Here is a 21,612-nt window from a genome sequence, read left to right as displayed (position 1 = left end):
TTTGAAATTATTCATACTTTTACTTTTAATACTTAAGTATATTTTAACAATTACATTTACTTTTGATACTTAAGTATATTTATAAACAAATACTTTTATACTTTCACTCAAGTAGTATTTTACTGGGTGACTCACTTTTACATTAGTCATTTTCTATTAAGGTATCTTCACTTTTACTCAAGTATGACAATTGGGTACCTTTTCCACTACTGGTCATATATGGGCTGGCAGGTAGCCTAGTAGTTAGAGCGTTGGGCCAGTAATGGAAAGGTGGCTAGATCGAATCCCTGAGCTCACAAGGTACAAGTCTGTCGTTCTGCCCCTAAACAAGGCAGTTAACCCACTGTTCCTAGGCCGTCATTGTAACTAAGAATGTTCTTAAACGACTTGCCTAGTTTATAAAAAATACACTAAACGTTTCGGCTGGGAAGAATGCAGATGCCTTTAATCATCTGCTAGTGTCTGTGGTAGCCCCTACCTACTGAGAGCAGCAGGGTATGCTGGGAGCACTGGGCCAAGGGCCCTAGAACCAACAGATTGGCTAAGGGACATCATTACAGCACTCATTTACAGTAACTATCTGCAGACTTTGACGGAAACCCTGGCTAAAGCTTGGGATATCCACATCAGCACTTTCAATGGTCAAGCTAGCGCTTGCAAGCAAGCTAACTCTAAAGAGTAGGGTTGCCCGGTACTACAAAACAAAACCAATGTGTGGTTTTCATTGGTGTAATGGGAAATTATTATTCATTATCTTCCTGTATGTGATTTACTGTTGATATGGATTGATACGTATTAAACATGAACGTATGTGCGGGAAGACGCAGACAGATGCATCCCCCCTGGGAGAAGGAAAACAGGAGTTAACCATGTATGTTTATGCACCATATTTAATCAAGTCGTTTTCACTTGTTAGTCTACAAAAATCTGTTGTAACTAAGTACTGATGTTCTACCTTTGACCTGTTTAACTGCCGGTATCAAATGTCTGCCCGTGTTGAATGTTGTGGTTAAAGTTTGACGCCCGACTGGATTCAAGGGAACACTGATAATGTGTCTGTGACACTGTGTGATTCTATAGCAGCTGATTTTGTGACTTCCTCTCGGGGCTGGTGGGGCTGGTGTTTACAGAACATTTGGGACTGTGCGTTTAATATATAACGGTCTTCTCAGAGAAGCATCGTTAGACATTTTCTTGGCTTCTGTTCTGGAGGTGTCTCCCAGTTGCAACTTGTAATATACCAGATTTTTTGAATTGATTGATATTATCAACGACTGCTCTCCTTGTCCACCTGGAAATCCCCTTTACAATCGGGCAACGATCAAAGTGGAGCAAAGTGGAGCAAAGCTAGTGTAGAGGAGGTCAAGTTACGTCAGACAATCTACAGCTGTTCCACAGCATAACGGAAAGTGTGACAAATGTTAGTGGCTGTATTGTTTCTATAAAGAATGAATGAATATGACCAACATTTATTACCATTCTCCACACAAAAATGTGATAATTAAAATAAATAGGTCATCCAACCAGACAGTACCTCATATTATACAACCTGCAGTGGGGTGTATTTATTAAAATGCAAATCCTACAAAACACCAATGCGATTTACACATAGTAATACGTAACAATAGTCGAATAATAAAAACAGAAGGATTGACCACAACAGAGCGGTCTTGCGACTGGCCCCGCAGGAAACAGTGTGAGCTCAGAGAGGTTTTATTGTGCTTAGCGTGGCTGCTTGGATGAGGAACTGAGAGCCGACAGCTCGGCCATGGACTAGCCAGGGCCTAGTGCAGTCGGTTCTATGCTGGTTCAAACTGGTCAGCCGGAAAAATAAACCAATCTTGCAGATGACTTAACTCACTACAAGGCAGGGCTTTGGATATCCACCAGCATAGCATCAGTTCTAGGGCCAGAACATGGAGAAAGCAGGTCAGAGAGGTACAGCAATATCAGTATCAGCAGCTCACCATACAGAGAGAGACAGGCCGGGAATAACATTCAACCATACCAACAATTATTCTCCCAGCATCTCAAGGATGATTAGAAAGTGCACAAGCTCTCCTGGAATTGTATCATAGAATGACGGATAGTGAGGAAAGAGAAGAACAGAATTAGGTCAAACAGACATGACTCTCCAACTCCACAATGAGACTAATTCTATAAAACCATTCACAGGTGTTTAACTCTTTCTAAATTTAGCCGAGAAGACAGGAGGCTTATTGTAAGAGATAGTGTTTTGGAGCAGAATAGACCATGTGTTGTAGTAGGCAACATTATCCCTGCTCTGTTGTTTAAGTGCCACACGTGCAGTCGGCTACTCTAGCCCAGTGGATCATTCCAGTCAGGCATGAACTTTCAATCTCTCAGCTGACTTCTGTTGTTTGCGTTGTTCTGGAGTTCCTCCTTTTCAGCCATCTTGGTCAAAGCTGCATCTTCCAATCTGGTGACATTAGCAAAACTCCACGGTAACCGCGTCTGCAGACCAGCACCACAGACAGACAGACACGAGCGGTGTTTGATGACATCCATTGTAGAATGGACGGATCAACAAATCACATTAGACTGAAAAACATCGACAAAACGTCACCTTGCATCCTCAATAACTCAGTAAGACAAAGCACCACAGAGCCTCGTTTTTTTTTTTTTACGGCTCAGCCCACAGCATTGTGTTACACAAAAATAACTAGACGGTGAATACAAATGAAGGCTCTACTGAGCTTCAGTCATATCATTAATAATCATGCAAATTCTGTAGGTTATATTAGAAATCCCCTAGTTTCAAACCTAAGTTATTTATATTGAAGCTGTATGCTATTAAGAATTCAACCTGGACCACACATGGAAATGTTTTCTGCAGAGGCAGTTCCTCATTTGTATGGTTCCTCACAGTGACTTTCAGCACCGCAGTCTGCACCAACACGCATTAAACCAAGCAGCAATAAAATACATGCATAGACAGCTCTCGTTTGTCATGATAGCAATAGCATAACACTGCAATCCGTTTTACAGGACAGGCTTCAGCTTCAGAAGGCAGATTTAACCTCCTTCTTCAGAGACAGGGAATCATGAATCATGCAACATGGTGCGTGTTGGAGAAAGAGTTCCGCATAAAAAGATCCAATCCCAAATTCGAGCATAATCTCCCCGTCTCCCAAAAGTGTCTGAGATTTGTCTGATTTGTCTTTCTTTATTGGTGACATGCATTGTAAATGGTGCATACAAATCCAATTATAAAACAGTGGTGCACAGTCCTGCCACACACTTTCCCTCTGTCACCAAGGACAAAAAAACAAAGAACAGATTGCCATGTCCCTGGCAAGGCTCCAACCACAGAGATGAGCAAACAAACCCAGCCAGCTGTCCTCTTTTTGCCCTGTGCTCATATCTGCCCCGGGCAGGCAGGCAGAGCAGAGAGACAGGCAGAGAGGTAGGGAAGAAGGGAGGTAGGCAGAACAGAGCAGGCAGAGCAGAGAAGGCATGCAGAGGCAGGAAGAGCAGAGAGACAGGCAGAGAGACAGAGAGGTAGGCAGAGAGCTACAAACTCTCACGTCAAAATTAGACGTTCATCCATGTTTCTCAAACGTCAAATTTCAAAGTGGTTAAGGTTATGTTTAGGCATGATCTCCTCATTTTTAAGGTTAATCATTCACTCCGAATGGTTATGGTAAGGGCTAAGGTTTGGGACAGGCTTAAAGCAAGAATATGAAAACAACTTTCTATCGCTGGATTTGAACATGCAACCTTTGCTTACACCCATACGCCATCTCTGTCCGCAACGCCAAAACCTACTTGAAGGTAATACCACCCACTGATGCCCCTAGTTGCTGAATTCCACATCAACTTCCGACGTCCTCAGACATGAACGGACGTCGAATACTGACTTGTATCACGGGTGACCTGCCTGGGCAGAGAGGCAGGCAGGGAGGCAGAGCAGGAAGAAAGGCAGGCAGAGAGGCAGGCAGGGAGGCAGGCAGGCAGGGAGGCAGAGCAGGAAGAAAGGCAGGCAGAGAGGCAGGCAGGGAGGCAGGCAGGCAGGGAGGCAGAGCAGGAAGAAAGGCAGGCAGAGAGGCAGGCAGGGAGGCAGGGAGGCAGAGAGGCAGGCAGGGAGGCAGAGAGGCAGAGCAGGAAGAAAGGCAGGCAGAGCACGCAGGCAGCTGAGCTGAGCTCCACTGTGGACTGCAGTGATTCACTTGGCATGAGAGCCTGAGGTATTATGAGGAGAGATTGCCCTCTTGTGGTGCTATATTTTCCTCACAATTTTGTATTTATTTTACTCTCAAAGGTTAGTTTCTCCTAACAGACAAAAACAGCTTACATGAGGACAACAGGACTCACATGAGTAAAATAATATAATAACATTAAGATGACTCAGTGATTGGTCAGTGTGGTAAGTGGTGAATATTGCGTACATGTCATTTAAATTTTCTGTTTAAATGTGTACGATGTTTTGAAAAATATATCGCGATAGATACCAAATCAAATGTTATTTGTCATACGCGCCAAATATATATATTCTCATTGTACCCTTAGTCACAACATTACAGAGATTAACTAAGTAAATACATGTGTTCATACAGTACTTTTCACTTTATAGTGCACTACCAGTCAAAAGTAGTGTACTTTATAGGTAATAGGGTGCCATTTGGGAAACACAGGCACTGTAGCAAGTCGTGTGTACACTAGCTATGACTAACAGGAAGTGGCCATGGGCAATGAAAAACAAACTCCATCACTGACAGGCTGGGGCCGCCCAATAAGGTGTGGCCTGTAGATGGTATCACATGAGCATGCAACCAGGTAACCCATTAAGCCCCTCAGACCATCACTTGTGTTTCAGTAGCTGTCTGCACTTCGACAATGACACATACACGTCTATTGTGGATCTTTACCCTAACTGCCTCCCTCAATCTCTCAGGTAAGTCATTGGATACACCCGTCTCCTCACAGCACAATGGCACAGGTTAAGCCCTAGTCAGCCATATTCAAAGGGCACTTTATTCAGACTGGTTGCATTAACAGTACAGTGAGTATACAGTGAGTATACAGTATATAGATACAGAGAGAAAAATCGCTATAATTTTTCCTGTTATATTGATAATAAATGTAGCAATTGTATAACAAGGGAACAACATTCCCACCTTTTCATTGTCAATAATTTAATTTTGCCCATATTCTTGATGTTAATAAATTAGAGACCACAAATCAACCAAATCCGCTGAACAGCACAGCAAATAGCTCTATATTCAAAATATTGACTGAAGAATTGTTCAGAGATTAAATTATTTAATCACTTTCTACTGTGTTTTTACAGTTTAAGTGATTTATTTTTTACTCAGGCACCCTCAACCCTTTCAAAACCTCCCACTACAACGGTCAAGAATCACTGATTTATAGTGATAAATCCTTAACCAAGTCTCATTCTCAAAGCGACTATTGGGAAACATCACTTTAGTAGTGTTAGTAAATTATGACACACCAGGTGCAGTATGGATGGAATGACAAGACAGAGATTATTGCATTATCTGGTAAACTCAAACTGATTGTGGTGGACATCGCCCATATGTCAAAACCTTGTGCTGTGGAAGTGTCTGGAAACGAGATGACCAATTTAATGACATAATTCCCAATGTTCCTCTACGGCCCAATCATGGCTCAATGGGGCAAGGTCAAGTACAAATCAAACAGGCCTGACAGAGAACAAGAAAGGGTAATGAGGAAAAACAAACACTTGACAAACACTCTCTAACAAAACAGCACCTAGTATAATGATCATTAACGAGGGTCAAACAGCCTGTGTTCATCATGTATCTGAGTTATTCATACTGTAGTTTTATTAGACAATGTGTAAACATGAATGAAATGCATTGAATATAAGGAAAGCTGGGGTTATACTGCTGTAGTTCAAGGGTAAAACACTGCTATGCTGCCATCTGACTGTTCCTTACCAATGGACCAGTCAATGCCTGAAAACAAGGTTCAGCTTATGACACGTTTAGAATAGAATGGAAACAGACAAAGATGGTCCATTCTTGAACTCTCTCTATCCCTCACGTTCTCTCCCCACAGTGAGTCATGGTCCTCTTGAAGGAGTGAGGGACTATGAGGTAGTCCGACCCATCAGACTACATACTCTGCGGAAAAGAGAAACCGAGGTACATTCGTCTCCTGTTCTTCCTTCCTGCACAGGAGCTGTTTTTGCTGTGAAGTACTCTGTAGACATCAATGCCAACCTATTCTTTGTTAACAATTGTGTTTACTGCTTGTAACAAAGTGGTATAAGAGACCATGTTAATATACTGAGGAGAGATTATATCTATGGTATCAACTAATCCTAATCCTCTCTCTCAGTCATCCAGGCCAGAAACGTTGAAGTATGCAATGAGAGTGGGTGGGAGAGACATTGAGATGCATCTGGAGAAGAATAGGTATGTACTCTGGCAAAAGACTCCTATCTCATTCTCCAAAATGTTGACCTCTCACACAAGTAGGATTATCACATGCTTCTTCTTTCCCCTAAATAAGGAACGGCACTATGTGGAGAACTGTCTTTCCACAGTCTTATCTTAGTTGCCATTTGTAGCCACACACTGCATCCTCAAATTTATTAAAAAAAAAATACATGAATTTTGTTATCACCTCATGAATTCCTTTGAACATGTAGGTCAGTCTAAGGAAGTTATGTAATAAATAACTTTAAAAAAAAATCCCCTCAGGGAATTACTCACGAAAGACTATAGTGAGACTTACTACACTGAGGATGGCACACCAGTCACCTCTACGCCTCAGGATATGGTAAGTGATTAGAACATACCCTTGATAGGTAGCCGTAGGCTGTTTATAAGTGTCTTGATTAAGGCCCTTTAACCTCGCCTTCTACTTAATTCTCTTCTCCAGGATCACTGCTACTATCACGGCAGTATTGTGGATGACAGTGAGTCTACGGTCAGCATGAGCACCTGCGATGGACTCAGGCAGGCAGCACTACATTTCTATTAGTCCACAGTGAAACACTATTTCATCCCCTAAATCGATTGTATAATGTCTATTGTGTGTTTTTATTTTAGTGGATATTTCAGAACGGCCGCCCAAAGGTACCTGATTGAGCCCCTGTCAGGGGGGGATGATGGGGATCACGCAGTGTTAAAATACGAGGACCAGAGCTCCAAGCCTATGCTGTGTGGAGTCACTAATTCTACCTGGAACGAAGACTACCCTGACTACCCTTCCATTACTAGCAGGAGCCGTTCTCGAGCCTCAGTAAGACATCCAATCCATGAATACGCCTAAAATGTCCCTAGTTAAATACAGTCTGATATTCCCTAACAGGAAATGATGTGTTCTGATGAAGGCCAATGATGGCCGAAACAACACCTTTTTAACTTTGCGTGAATGAAACATTGAGATTTGAGTGGTGAGCGAGCGTTGAGCCTTTTCAATGATGATCCCAATCCTTTTTTGGTTGCACCTCAACTCACATTGGTTTAGCGCCCTCCACTTCTAACCACAACGCTTTCCTGTTTACTAGGGTCCATCTATACTTCAACAGCAAAAATATGTTGAGCTTGTCCTCGTTGCAGACAACCGTGAGGTAAGAACTGACAATACACCAGAAACACAAGTGCCTCACCTCTACCCCAATCAACACAATAAACTTCAACATTTCATTCTTATCATTTATCTGGCCAATATTTTTGACCAAATAATATTTAGGAAAGCAACGTAATATCTATAAAATAATGTTAATAATCATATCTAATTGGTGAGCAATGCATCGTGACAGGGTGTCCGTTGTTCTCGTGTGCACACTAAAACATATCGCATCCATACCGTTTCAGTACAAGAAGATGGAGAGTAATCGGGGAGAGCTGCGTAAGAGGATATTTGAAGTGGTTAACTTTGTCAACATGGTGAGTCAGTCACATGGTGATGCCAGCTTTACATACCTACAGATCCCCTTACAGCACCGTGTCCCTGTTGGCCTGGTAACCGAATATCAAACACCTTCACATTTAATCCGTTTATCACCACAACTTTTTGATCTTCTGGCTCTGCTTGGACAGTACTTGTTTGCTTCTCTGCCTTATGAAGGTCATTCAACTCAAACCGCTCTATGTTTGAATTGCTTTCCAATTAACTGTAATGGTTTCCAGGACAACGATTAGGCCTAGTTCTGCTAAACCACCCCTAATTGTTTTAATGGGGAGAGTTTAACCTAACCATGAAACAAATCTGCCTGCAGGTGTATAAGCCCCTCAACACCTTTATTGCCCTGGTTGGTCTGGAGGTATGGTCAGACAGTGATAAGATATCAGTGACCGCCCCTGCTGGTGCCACCCTGGACGCCTTTACCACGTGGAGGAACAATGACCTGGTCAAGACTAAGCCCCACGACAATGCACACCTCATCAGGTAGGCTATGACGTACACACCTTATTAGATAGGCCCCAACACAAACCTCATCAGGTAAGCCCCAACTCACACCTCATTGGGTAGGCCTGGACATACACACGTCATCAGGTAGGCCTGGACATACACACGTCATCAGGTAGGCCACAACGCAGATCTAATCAGGTAACTATAGGACTCAGCCAAAGAAATGGAATTGTTTGTCTAAATGTCCTCACCTCTATCTCTGACTGGTTTAAATGTTTCATCTCTGTGAGTCACTCATGGTTGAATATAAAGTAAACAGTGAGTATAAAATAAGAGGCAGATAACATTCACTTTGGACATGAACGCAAGTCCTCCAATGTCTGCTAAACCATGAAATGTTTGGTTTGGGGACACTCTTTTCACACCACTTCGATACAGCTACGACCGGAAGTGATTTTCGTAGCAGGTTAGGTGATCATTTTTTGCTAACCCTAATTCTCCTAACCTGCTACGAAAAAGGTAACTTCTGTTCGTAGCGGTATCGAAGTGGCGTAAAAATGGTTTAGTGTGTGCTTGTCAGACACCTTTATAGGGTCAGCTGATGGTCACCTGATTAGGCCATCTTGGTTTGGAACATTGTTATTCTTGATAGACTCATATTGAAGAATTCATAACATGGGTATTTGACATCAGGATCATAATCTTCTTTATTCACCAAGTACATTAAAGCAATAAGGCCTGAGGACGGATGGTATACGGCCAATATACCACGCCTTAAGGCTGTTCTTTTGCTCGACACAATGCGGAGTGCCTGCACACAGCCCTTAGCCATGGTATATTGGCCATATACCACAAACCCCCGAGGTGCCTAATTGCTATTATAAACTGGTTATCAACGTAATTAGAACAGTAAAAAAATTAAAATAATTGTCATACCCATGGAATACGGTCTGATATACCACAGCTTTCAGCCAAGCAGCATTCAGGGTACGAACCACCCAGTACATAATTACACATACCCAGTCCACAGACATCATACAGATACAATATCAGTATTTTGGTGACTGAGGACAAAAGTTTGTGAACAAAAACAGCTGGCAATGTGTCTCTAATATTCAGTAGCTCATTCTGAGTAAAAGTAATCCTCATTCGTCGCAAATCCATGAGTAAACAAACAAAAACAACGAATACATGGGCAGTACAAAAACACTGTGGCTGAACATGAATACATACGTATGTGGGGTCGACGTGTTTCTTGTTCCCTGTGTTTCAGTGGCATTGACTTTGAGGGATCGACGGTGGGTCTGGCCTTTATCGGGACTCTATGTTCAGGTCATTCTGCTGGGGTGGTGCAGGTAAAGTACATTCATTTAGGTGTACATTTTGCCTACACAATAAGTTGCCATTAATTGAAATGAGGAAGTAGGATCGTTTTTGCTTGAGGAATTGAAGAAGAAGTAAAAATGGGACAATGGAGAGGTTCTACCAAGTATTCAAAATGTGACGTTTACAAAGCAGAAAGGGAGAAGATTGAATTGCAAGATGAACTTCTTTAGAAAGTTGTGAGAAAAATGGCATGGTAATGAAATGTATTTTAAGGTCCCATGTAGCTCAGTTGGTAGAGCATGGTTCTTGGGTTCAATTCCCACAGGAATACAAAAAAGTACAAAAAATATATGCACTCACTACTTTATGTCGCTCTGGATAAGAGCATCTGCTAAATGACTCATGTGGAAAAAATGTATGAAGTGTAATCATTAGCCCCAGAGAAGTCATTAAAGACTTCTCTGGGTCTAGTTAGGGACCATCAATAAATTACACAATGTAAATGGGACAATATTTTCATGTTGCACAACTTTAGTTGTCTCATTAAATGTTTTCAATATTTGTGTATGAATTTCTACAACTTATAGTTGGTTTGAGGTTTTTAAGTCATTGAAATTTGGAGCTATTGACATCATTTTTATTTCCCATGTACATTGTGTAATTTACTGATGATCCCTAAATAGCCCCATAGGGATATCGAATGTCATTGGGCATTGCGATCGGGTTGCACGCAGCTGCGCTATTAATTGATGATTTTTTTCCTAAATCTCAGTTTAGGACGAGACAGATTTTATGAGCAAAAGTATCCCATTTACACTTTGTAGTAAAGTTTGACAGTAGAATAAATGTTTCTGACTCATATCAAAGCCAGGTAGGAATTTTCAAAAGGAGAAGTTGCTTTTTGCTCTTTAACTATCTAATCAACCAACATGCAGAACAAGATGTCTAAATCAGAAAAAGAAAGCCCGATTAGATCTTAGCGCATTTTGATAGAACGAGACAGTGACAGTCATTTTATATCAATTTAATCTCTAACCTATTCATCCAGGTTAGTTTCACTGATAGAACATGTCATCAAACACAGTCAATTCTATTTCATGTTAACTATTTACTTCCTTACAGGATCACAACCCCAGGGCCATAGCTGTGGGGGCCACATTGGCCCACGAGATGGGCCACAACCTGGGCATGAACCATGATGACTCCAGTGCCTGTGCTTGTTCTGGGAATAGCTGTGTAATGGCTGGGGCCCTCAGGTAAGGACTGTTATTATAAAAAGTTTCAAGAAATATAATGTTGTGACTAGATTGGAATGCTGTCAATGATAAACCATATGATTGATTGCGGTTTTACAAGCAAGAGGGAACTTGTATTAAAGAATACTTACAGGCATTGTTTTCTCTGCTCATAACACACACAGAGCAGCCATACAGTACTGACCCCTTGGACAGCACAGTGGTTTGTGCTACAGTGGTTATATTGAAAGTCAGTAAATGACCTTATGGGTAACTTAACAGTTTTTTTTTCTTTCAGCTGGGATATCCCAAAGTCATTCAGTAGCTGCAGTAGTTTGAGCTATGACCAGTTCCTGAATAATCGTAACCCTGAGTGCCTACTGAACAAGCCAGACTACCGAAATGTGGAATCAACCCCAGTGTGTGGGAATGGCTTTCTGGAGAGAGGAGAGGAGTGTGATTGTGGCTCCCTGGAGGTGAATTAACCTTCTCATTCTATTCCATCTACCCACCATTTAGATCAACAATGTAGCAATCAAATCAGACAAAAGTTGGTTATCGTGGAGTTAATACAAGTATGTCAAGTGATTACATTACATTTCTGGGAATAACATTTCAGATTTACGTGCGTGGTCTTGCCTGTTTTCCTTTGCTAGGGGCAAAATGGAGAATGCCTTTAACAAGCACAGGCCTATCCTGATATATATATCCACCACCACCACCCGCCTTAGAAAAACGTACATATTTACCCAGTTTGGGAATGTCTCTTCAAATGAGTACTAACATAGCAGTAATGCAACGATAAGATTCACTAGATGATTCACATTTCCAGACATGGCAGTCTATACATTTCCACACATAGTACGATAGTCATGGCTATATGGTGATCTGGTAAAGGACATTTTGAAAATAATAATCCATGAACATCTGTTTACATTCCAGTCAGAGGGAGTTAAGTGTGCAGAGCAGTTCATTCACGTTAATCTGTCCAGACCTGTTAAGTCAGTCGGACAAGATACCATATTTTTGTGTAACTATCTTGCTAAACTACACCTCTCCTGCCAAGTCGTGTTTGTATCAGATGCTTGTAATTCCTATTCATAGCCTACTAGGGTACAATGTTTGTTTTAGTTAGTTAGCGTGTCTTACTGCGGTATAATACTCTAGAGGTAAAAATGGAGTGGGGAAACCCCAAGTTATCGAGTTAAAGCCTACACATACATAGTGGCTTGACTTTGAGACAACTTACACACTGGATGGACGTACTTTATGTTCTCCATTCCTTAATAACTTTCTGATCCCCCTCATAGCATCATCATAATGACATGTAGGATGTTTATGTTATAGGAGTGTGCAAACCCTTGCTGTAATGCCACCAGCTGCACACTGACCAAAGGCTCAGAGTGTGCTGCAGGAGAGTGCTGTGAAGACTGTAAGGTGAGACCCGACCACATAGCCACCATGCCTCTCCGTCTGCTCTAGACATCCGAATGTGTTCCTTTGATTCTTACAGCCCTCTCGGGAACATGCAGCAGACACGTAATAACTATGTCAAAGGCTTTTTAGGACTCGAAGTGCATTGAAGACATTTCACTTGCATTCCTTTTATTTGATCAAACTTAAAAAGGAATGGAATTAGTGGAAGCAGAATATTTTCCATATCATCACTTGAAAACAAATCCTCTTGAATGCGTATTTTGTTTAGAACTAGTCTGGCAAAAGCAACTCGCGGTGTACACGTGGATCTGCGCGTCAGCCAGGCTAAATTAATCTTCTATTTCGGCAATCGGAGTGGATTCAGAGTACAGATGCAGCTTCACATCTCCTTCACCAAGCTAATAGACTACACATTCTATACTCATGACTGTCGGGAGACTAACAAGCTAGTGATAGTGAACATAGCAACAACCACTCTCCACAGATCATGGCCTCGTCCACAGAGTGCAGAAGGAAACATGACGACTGTGACCTAGCGGAGTACTGCACAGGGAATTCAGCCGTCTGTCCTGAGGACGTCTTCTCTGTCAATGGGATCTCCTGTGACAGAGGGAGGGGCTACTGCCGCAACGGCCAGTGTCCACAGCATCATGACCAGTGTGTGAAAATGTATGGCCCATGTAAGTGTGAAAGCATTTCCCTGTCTCGTCATCACGGAGTCACCTCTCATCAGATCAGGTGATGGAGGTAGCTAGCTCTTCTGATCTTTTTTTTTTTTAGATCAATTTTCTGTCATGAAATGGTCAAGTCAAGTGTATTCTAATGCTAATGTTTAAAGTCTGGAAAAAATTGTAACTTTTGTTGTTGCAGCCTTTTTGACACGTGGTGGTTCAGCCCAGAAGGGAAACACGAGCGTGGTCGTATCAGCAGATATTTCACCAATTTGATTCAAACTCTACTTACATGCTATTTAAATTTGACCAATTATAAAAATGCTTCTTCAATGCCGGATGTCATGCGCAACCATGCCCTGGTGTCTCTTGCTACATTTGCTGCTGTAACTAGCTGTTACTCGCTATGCTTGCGGTTTCTGATATCCCACCACCACCCCAGCCTCCACCTGTGGGTTCTGTTTCTTCCATCGGGGTATCTAATATATATCGTGCTCACTGCCTGTAGTTATATTATCATCTTCATATGACGCTTCGCTCTGGCAGATACCCTGAAGGAGCAGAGCCCTAACGCCACGACTATGCGTTGTAATATGTTCTAATAAATGGTTAAACGTACACTTGGTGTTTCCTTGCTGAACTACTCTAATGCATTGTGTAACATTGGGTGTTATTCCCTCCTCAGCTGCTGAAAAGGCAACAACGTACTGCTATAACCAGAACACCAGAGGGCTGTACTATGCCTACTGCAGACGGCCTACACAGGACCAGTTCATCCCCTGCCAGAGCCAGTGAGGCCTAACGAGCAATACCATGTTATTTCAATAGGCTGCTTTTACTACTCAGATTGTGGTGTTGCTTACTTAAGCGGCATGCCACTGATATGACTCCCTCCCGTGGCTCTCCTCTGTAGAGATGTGCAGTGCGGGAAACTCTTCTGCAAGAACGGTAATGATGACCCCAACTATGGTCGCATGGTGAAATTCTCCGACTGCAAAGCCACATTCTACGGTGATCACAACAGTGACTTTGGACAGGTGAACACGGGGACCAAGTGTAATGATGGGAAGGTAAGGTTACTTTTGTCTGTTGCTACTGGGGCTACCTCTAGTTTTTAGAAATGAAATCAAATTGAATGTGTACCGTGTTATTTTCTCATTTATTATTGTGCCCATTCCGGTCTTCTATTCTAAGGTGTGCAGCGAGAACGAGTGTGTGGATCTTGAGACAGCCTACGGACCCAAAGCCACCAACTGCTCAGTACGGTGCAAAGGACATGCTGTGAGTACAGCACCCCCTGTCTCTGGTTTGGTATTTGTGAGCTCAGGAAGAAACACTGCTAATAAGGAGCATAGGCCATTGACGAATGTTCTCCATCTCATTCGGTTTGAGGCAAGATTTTCCAGGCCTCACCAGTTGAGGCTGCTTTTTGTCATCTCTGCTTGGACGTCTCTCCTCCAAGTGTTTCTTGGTTGCGCTTTCTTTTTGGTGAAAAAGCCAAACTAATTTTGAATTACATACCTACTGTAGGAAAAGAAGGATAATATTTTCTTTCTAATTGATGTCAATTTTTTAATTCTCAACTCCAAATATTGAGCAAATTACACTCATTGGAGCCAATTGCACTGGATTATTTGACATAGGCTTTGAAAACGCACCATTACGGCAATTTGCTGCTGGTAAGCTTTCTTGACTTGGACATACATTTTTGCCAACACATGGCTAACCTTTAGCTGGTTAAACAAACAGCTGCTCTTAGCAAAAATGTGTTTGGGGTTACCTTTCGTGCTGATAGGCTGTTAGAATTTACACTTCCTCTAAAAAAATGTATGTGGGAAGGTCAAAATAACGAAACTATCTACCAAATCTATTCATTTTAAAATGTTGATTACTTCGTCTTTCCATTATCATTCACCTTTCTGTTAATGTATTATGGGGTTGCCGGTTTGCCTGGGAGGGGGTTCCCTAGGCAAGTAAAGGTTGAAGACCCCTGCCTTTATTATAATGTATGCATTTCTGTGTTGTGACACCGCAGGTGTGTAATCACAGAATGGAGTGCCAGTGTGACCCTGGATGGTCACTTCCAGGCTGTGATACAAAGGATGAAAGCTTCACGGGCCTCTCCAGAGGTAGGCCCCTAAAGACATAAATCAGAAAATCGTGTTAAAAAAAAGTTTCAATTGATACAAGGGATAAGCCTTTACTTTATTTACATGTTACTCCAATATTGCTAGAGTAATTCATGTTACTACAGGAATTTGAGCATCTTTATGTATAGTTTTGCCAATAGGTTTGGTCTGTGTTTTCATTGTATTCAACTTCTGTATAGACCTTTCCTTAACCTTGCCAACCTCTCTATGTGTGATTGTAGAAGGAGTGATTGGCATTGCGGTGACAGTCTCTCTGCTGCTTCTGGCTGCTATTGCTGGGGCATTGGCTGTGTTCCTAAAGAAGCGACGACAGTCCCCCACTCTGCCTAGGTTAGTCCACCACGTGGGGCATATATAAACATTCACTGCCAAGAGAATTCTTTGATACATTAAGATGTACTCAATTGTCAGGTCTCCATTGTAAAATATGTATTCTGACATCATTGGGACTTCCTGGATAAAAATACAAATCTGTCTGCTCATCCACCAGCCACCATACCCAGAAGAAAATCCATGACGTGGACAACCACATCCATAAACTGCCAATTCCCAGCCAAAATAAAGCTATGCCACAGCAGGTAATGAAATACCTTTTGATGTATACAGTATCATCTCAATGTTGGTCTTGGTTGATAAGGTTCTTGTGTCCGTGCACTGTTGCCTATTTATGAATAGCTTTACTATTTCCAGCCCAAGCGACCAAAAGTAGCCCCGCCCCCACCCCCTCCAGCTGCTAACCAATCACAAGTCCCGGTCTATGACTTCAGGGCCGCACGACAGGTAAGAGACTATTAGCATAATTTTAGATATTACAATGGCACATAGGTGAATTAATCCATTTAGATCTGAATGGGAATAACATTTAGTATTAAGTAAATATTTCTCTCTCTCAGGCTCTGAGACCACCACCACCACGTGTCTGATGTCAACATCTAAAGGAGAAGAGTGGAAACATGAGGATCTCAACCCTTACCAAGACCTCAAATGCAGGGCCACAACTGCTAGGCCAGCCAGTGCACAGTCAGTCCAGAGACCTCACTTCTTTGGGATAATTTGACAGAACCCTAGACTAGAGACAAGTTGGCTCTGCCACCACTTCTGAAAAAGCCTGGTCCCAGATCTCTTTGTGCTCTGGCCAACTCCATTGCTCAGTGTTTGGCATGACAACGAGTGACAAGGAATTGGCATGATGGCACAAACAGACTGGCACTCAGGCTACCTATGAAGCCCAAGGAATGTGTTTGTGCCAATGATGTGCATGATGGGTAAACTCAGTATAGTCACAAATATGGAATGGACTGAGGAGTCCTCTTTACGAGGAACGTCTTAAAAAATGACACTTTTTAGTATTAATTTTATACCTGTAATTTATCTGTCACTGCCATGTCAGGGAGTGAGTGTTCAGTATGTGCCATTTATTTTCGTACTATTACATTTATCAATGGTGACTGTATATTCCTGACTTTGGCTGAGTACTGAGTCTACAGTAAATATTTTTTATTAATTCAAAGCATTCCTGAGCACAGCCATTGCTGACTAAAGTTCTGTATAAAAAAAAATACACAATACTGATAAAGTAACTCAATTTTAGATTTAGGAATTCTAGTGAGCAAGAATTTAGATTTTAAAAATATTTTTTTATAGAACATTCTTAAATTCTGCACAACTAACTGCAACTCTGCAGACCCCTTGGATTTTGTCACAAAGTGGGATTCAAATTGATTTGTCATTCTGGCAATCAACACAAAACACGGTCAAAGTCAAGTATTTTTTAAAGATGAATAAAAATGTAACTAAAATAGTCGTTGCACAAGTATTCAGCTCCAAGAGTCACTACATGGTAGAAACACTGTTGGCATAGATTACAGCTGTCAGTCTTCTTGGGGAAGTCTAAGATATTTACACACCTGGATGACTATGTATCTGGGTGATTTAATACATAATCCACAGTATTATATTAACCATGTTTAAAAGAGATATTCAATGTCTGGTAGATGGGTAACTAACAAATCAATCACTGCCCTTCTTTAAAGCTTTCCAAAAGCTCCCTGGTCTCTGTAGTTGAATCTGTGCTTGAAATTTAATACTTGACTGAGGGACCTGAAAATGTATGTATGGGGGACTGAGGAAGGGTTAGTCATTCCAAAATCATGTCAACCCCTATTATTTGTTAAGCCAAAAATGTACTCCTGAACTAATTTAGGCTTGACTAAAAGGGGCTGAATACTTATGCAACAATATATTTAGTACTGAATGTATTAAAAGAAAAGAAAGTGAAATACTTTTGCAAGGCACCGTATCTGTGTGAGAACGTGTCTGATTTGCTATTACAGTATACTATTACTTGAACAGCCTTTTCTGTAATCACAATCTCCTCTCTCGGATTGTAAAAAGATGCCACCTGATTAACACGTCAGGCATAAAATGTTTTTATTTTTGACACGACTGTTCTGCTTATGTCGAACTTTGACATTTCTAAACAACTATTCGGCGCGCAACATTTTAGACACTGAAGTCTACCAGAGGACATGCATCCACCCATTCAACCAGACGTGTAGAGAATAGATTAGCAACATGTAGTATAATTCAGATCAAGAGATACCTAGAATGTAGGCCTAACACGAGCAACTGAAGCGAGAAGGTATCTGGCACACTGTCCTCAAACCTGCAGAGCTAAAAACTCCAGACAGCCACGACAGGGAGAACAAGAAACATTGCATTTAAATTTTATTTTTTTAAGTGATACATCTACATAGATTTCATGGCCTCGCATGACAAGCACTGGACTTATTTTTCCTCACCCTTTTTTTTACAGCTATTAAGAGACTTTAAATTACAAATATTTTTGTACATTCGAGATATGTTTAGAAACTGACAAGAGGTGAGAAATACGGCCCTCCTACGGGGCCTGTACATCCCCTAACTCGGAGCACAATACAGGGAAGAGAAACAAATCACATTTTTAAATACAAAACAAAAGTATCTGGGCCATGACACAACTCAGATAAACCTGACCCATGTCGAGTTGAAACAGGCGCCAAGATCTCTCCATGACCACTGATGAACACAAGAAAGGGACATTCTGATTTCCCTTCTCCTCACCAGTCACACACAGGTGTTGGCGTGTGTTTTGGTAGTGGCATGGCACATTGAATGCAACTCGTTTAAAAGCCTTACAATATATATTATAAAAGGGAAAATTCACATGAGAATAAAAATCTTAAAAGCTCTTCTTGAATGATAAAACACAATAGAATAACTACATGTGGCGCGACGGGAGGAGTGTCAGACAAGCAGTTGTAGCCCCCAAAAATCTAGGGCTAAAACTAAGCACCGGTTCATTAAGTCACAAGTCCTAAAGAATCAAGTCAAACCTTAAAGGGTTGAGAGCGGGTGTTATAAAAGTAGTGTCAGTTCCTGCCATGGAGGGTCAGTTCCTGCCATGGAGGGTCAGTTCCTGCCATGGAGGGACAATTACTATGTATATGTTAAGACCATATAATACTCACAAATCAAATTAATTCAGAAGAACCATCAGACATTACTACATGATCAATGTAGAGACACTGTAGGTCCACAGCTTTGATTCTACCACAGATAGTGAAAACTGTCATAGGGGGAGATGACTCATAGGATGGACAAAGAGCCACTAAAGAGAATGGAAATTCCGATAACGTCAATCTTCACAGCGTCTCACTGGATGACTCAATCCACTCCTCTTCAGGGTACTGCTTTCCTCAAACTGCTAGCAACTAAAACATTGAATTGGAGCCAATTTGGAGGCCAGCTTTCCCTTACGTTTCCAACATTGTGGAGTCATTTCAACGCATCTGCATCAAATCAACAGTAGATGGAGACATTGACACAGCTTTTGTCAAGAAACGCCCCAAATATTTCCTTTATGTAGCGTTGACAAGGAAAGCAATATGAAATCAAACTAAGCTTCATTATTATTTCAACAGAGAAATTTGTATCTTAAAACATAAAATAATGAACACGAAGAAGCTTCAGTTCATTTTGGGACACATCTGTGGCGTTACCATTTGCTCCATGGGAAAGATTTCTCCACCATCTTGTCACGGAGGGCATTGAGAAGACCCCACTGGTCGTTCTTCCCTTGCGTTTAGTATGTTTCTTCACCACGAGGACTTTCTCCCTTCCACATTCAGCACATCACTCAAGAATAGTAGGCCGCTCCCCGCTCAATGTCCCAGAAAAGCTAACCAAATGGGGGCACCACACACCCAAGGTACTGGTGGCTGTCTTCAATACATACTGTCGGCCTATATCCCTTTTGAATCAAACTTAGCCTTTGCAGAATATCTACACAGAGTGTACAAAACATTAAGAACACCTGCTCTTTCCATTACATAAACTGACCAGGTGAATGCCATGATCCCTTATTGACGTCACTTGTAAATCCACTTCAAATTAGTGTAGATGAAGGGGAGGAGACAGGTTAAAGGAGGATTTTTAAGCCTCGAGACAACGGAGACATGGATTGAACGGAGTATGGTAATAGGTGCCAAGCGCACCGGCTTGAGTGGGTCAAGAACTGCAACACTGCTGGGTTTTTCATGCTCAACTGTTTCCCGTGTGTATCAACAATGATCCACCACCCAAAGGACATCCAGCTAACTTGACACAACTGTGGGAAGCATTGGGGTCAACATGGGTCTGCATCCCTGTGGAACGCTTTCAACACTTTGTAGAGTCCATGCCCCGACGAATTGATGCTGCTTTGAGGGCAAAAGGGGGTGCAACTCGATATTAGGAAGGTGTTCCTAATGTTTTGTACACACAGTGTATATATTATATAACCCCCCCCCCCCAACTGACCTCAGTTAAACACGTAATGGTTGGTTAGTGACAGCTTGCAAACAACAACTATCAAAACACTATTTAGAACACCTAGCACTAGAAAAACGAATCACCGCCCATTGATACATCACATCAATGATCGTAGCAAACTAGGATCAATTCTGTCATGGTCTTTTTTTCCATTCTTTGACATTATCATTTGGAAATTCTGTGTTCTCAAGGATTGACTAAAGGCTGTCAAATTAAATCCTGTTTAACCTAACTATAAAATATAGGAGCAACAAGTTGACCCAAAGCAGCATAAATAGCATTCAGTGGTTTCAAGGTTTTTACCAAAGAAATTGGACGAAAGAACAAAACAGTTCTACTGAACTTCTGCTGGAGGTATAAAATAATCTTCTGCAATGGTGTCAAATCGTTCCCTTCATTATTTTCTCTCTACTTAACACATATTTTTTAAATGGACAACATGTATGAGAGCACACAAACTGTAGATATCTGTAGATTCAGTCAACTTTCCCTTGCAAAGCACATAAAATAACAGTAGTAACACTTGCATTGACTAATAAAGGATAAGGTCTCCTTTACTAGCTACCTCAATCCTCAACTCAAATTTACAAAATGGTCTTTATCTTTGACATTTACCATAGTTATATACTTATTTGAACATCTTAGAAATGTATGTGTTCATTCAATTGTAGCATTACATAATATACCTAATATTATTAATTTAATAAATAAAATAGTTTTTTGTTTATTTTCATGGTTGTACTCTGTGGTGGCTGAAACCATTCTCCCAGTGTGGTGGTGTCTTCCCTACCTACATGTCCTGTGCTTGTCCAACTATAGGCCAGCTGGGTGAAGAGTCACAATGGGACAGAGAGATAGATAGATAGATAGATAGATAGATAGAGAGAGAGAGAGAGAGAATGAGGGAGATAGAAAACAGAGAGCGAGAGAAGATAGTTTTGGTGTATGAGACAGGGCCATGGCCTGTGTCTGGTGAGGATGAGAGGGGGGTCACTCTCCGGGCCTAGTCTGTGCCATTCTTGGGGGCATTTGGGTTGACCGGCTGCTGGCCATCCTTGCGTGGAGGCATCCTCTCGTTGACTTTGTCCAGGCTCTGCGCCTCCGCAAAGTCCTTGATCTTCCTCGTGGGAGAGAAGCCTTGAATAGCTGGAAGGAAGAGGAGAGGGGAACATTAGAAATCAAAGGAAAAAATGGTTTGAATGCTTCAACTTGAAATGTTTGTGAAAGATATTTAGCCATCTCTTTTAAGGATCTGCAATAAGGATCTACAGGTAAAAACTGCAAAATTAACCTATTTGTTTTGCCTTTATTGTATGTCCTTAGTAAACTCCAGGTTCTTATGCTTACAAATGCAGGTAATAGCTGACCGTCCTTAGACAAACAGTGCAGACATACAACAGCTGTACGTACGGTGAATACACAGTCCTAGTACTGTTGACAAAACCACAGAACAAGCTACAGTACAACACCTCACAGTGAATGTGGGACTTACTGTAAAATTCCAAGTGCCAAGTAAAAACCACAAAGAAAACATGGGCAAACGAGAGATATACTGTAAGTAACTATTCA

The 21,612-nt window shown here is 41.5% G+C and overlaps 2 protein-coding genes across 9 annotated transcripts in view; one reads left to right on the top strand and one right to left on the bottom strand.

Annotated features, from left to right (window-relative positions):
- The first annotated feature begins 4,779 nt into the window (after window positions 1-4,779).
- Window positions 4,780-17,632, top strand: LOC115111796 (zinc metalloproteinase-disintegrin-like brevilysin H2a). 2 transcript variants are annotated; one of them, XM_029638232.2, is made up of 22 exons: window positions 4,780-4,915; window positions 6,067-6,152; window positions 6,349-6,425; window positions 6,714-6,792; window positions 6,895-6,971; window positions 7,065-7,257; window positions 7,526-7,588; window positions 7,836-7,907; window positions 8,240-8,409; window positions 9,647-9,728; window positions 10,822-10,955; window positions 11,233-11,410; window positions 12,282-12,371; window positions 12,856-13,051; window positions 13,728-13,833; window positions 13,956-14,112; window positions 14,237-14,323; window positions 15,078-15,171; window positions 15,414-15,522; window positions 15,683-15,770; window positions 15,868-15,972; window positions 16,086-17,632. In XM_029638232.2, the coding sequence occupies exons 1-22, from the start codon at window positions 4,858-4,860 to the stop codon at window positions 16,113-16,115; spliced, it is 2,331 nt and encodes a 776-aa protein (XP_029494092.2). In that variant the 5' UTR covers window positions 4,780-4,857; the 3' UTR covers window positions 16,116-17,632. The 2 variants fall into 2 exon arrangements, with proteins under 2 accessions (XP_029494092.2, XP_029494093.2); XM_029638233.2 differs by having other exon boundaries at window positions 4,785-4,915; window positions 15,883-15,972.
- Window positions 17,633-17,902: 270 nt separating this feature from the next.
- LOC115111795 (serine/threonine-protein phosphatase 2B catalytic subunit gamma isoform-like) overlaps window positions 17,903-21,612 on the bottom strand; it is a 69,289-nt gene continuing 65,579 nt past the window's right edge. For 4 of the 7 annotated variants that reach the window (XM_029638227.2, XM_029638230.2, XM_029638228.2 and 1 more), the window contains one exon: window positions 20,953-21,189. In XM_029638227.2, the coding sequence (XP_029494087.1) occupies window positions 21,047-21,189 (143 nt within the window). In that variant the 3' untranslated portion in view covers window positions 20,953-21,046. Of the gene's footprint in view, window positions 21,190-21,612 lie in introns of all 7 variants that reach the window. The other 3 variants (XM_029638226.2, XM_029638225.2, XM_029638229.2) reach the window with 2 other exon arrangements.

This window comes from Oncorhynchus nerka, linkage group LG27, assembly GCF_034236695.1.
Source record: "Oncorhynchus nerka isolate Pitt River linkage group LG27, Oner_Uvic_2.0, whole genome shotgun sequence".
Classification (NCBI taxonomy): domain Eukaryota; kingdom Metazoa; phylum Chordata; class Actinopteri; order Salmoniformes; family Salmonidae; genus Oncorhynchus; species Oncorhynchus nerka.
The sequence above is the reverse complement of the archived record's forward strand: the minus strand, read 5'-3'. Positions and strand labels throughout refer to the sequence as shown.

Excerpts from the sequence above, each read along its gene's own strand:
- LOC115111796 (XM_029638232.2), top strand. The coding sequence starts at position 4,858 with ATGACACATACACGTCTATTGTGGATCTTTACCCTAACTGCCTCCCTC. Across the intron at positions 7,258-7,525 it reads GGAGCCGTTCTCGAGCCTCA|GGTCCATCTATACTTCAACA; the intron begins GTAAGACATCCA and ends CCTGTTTACTAG. Across the intron at positions 8,410-9,646 it reads GACAATGCACACCTCATCAG|TGGCATTGACTTTGAGGGAT; the intron begins GTAGGCTATGAC and ends CCTGTGTTTCAG.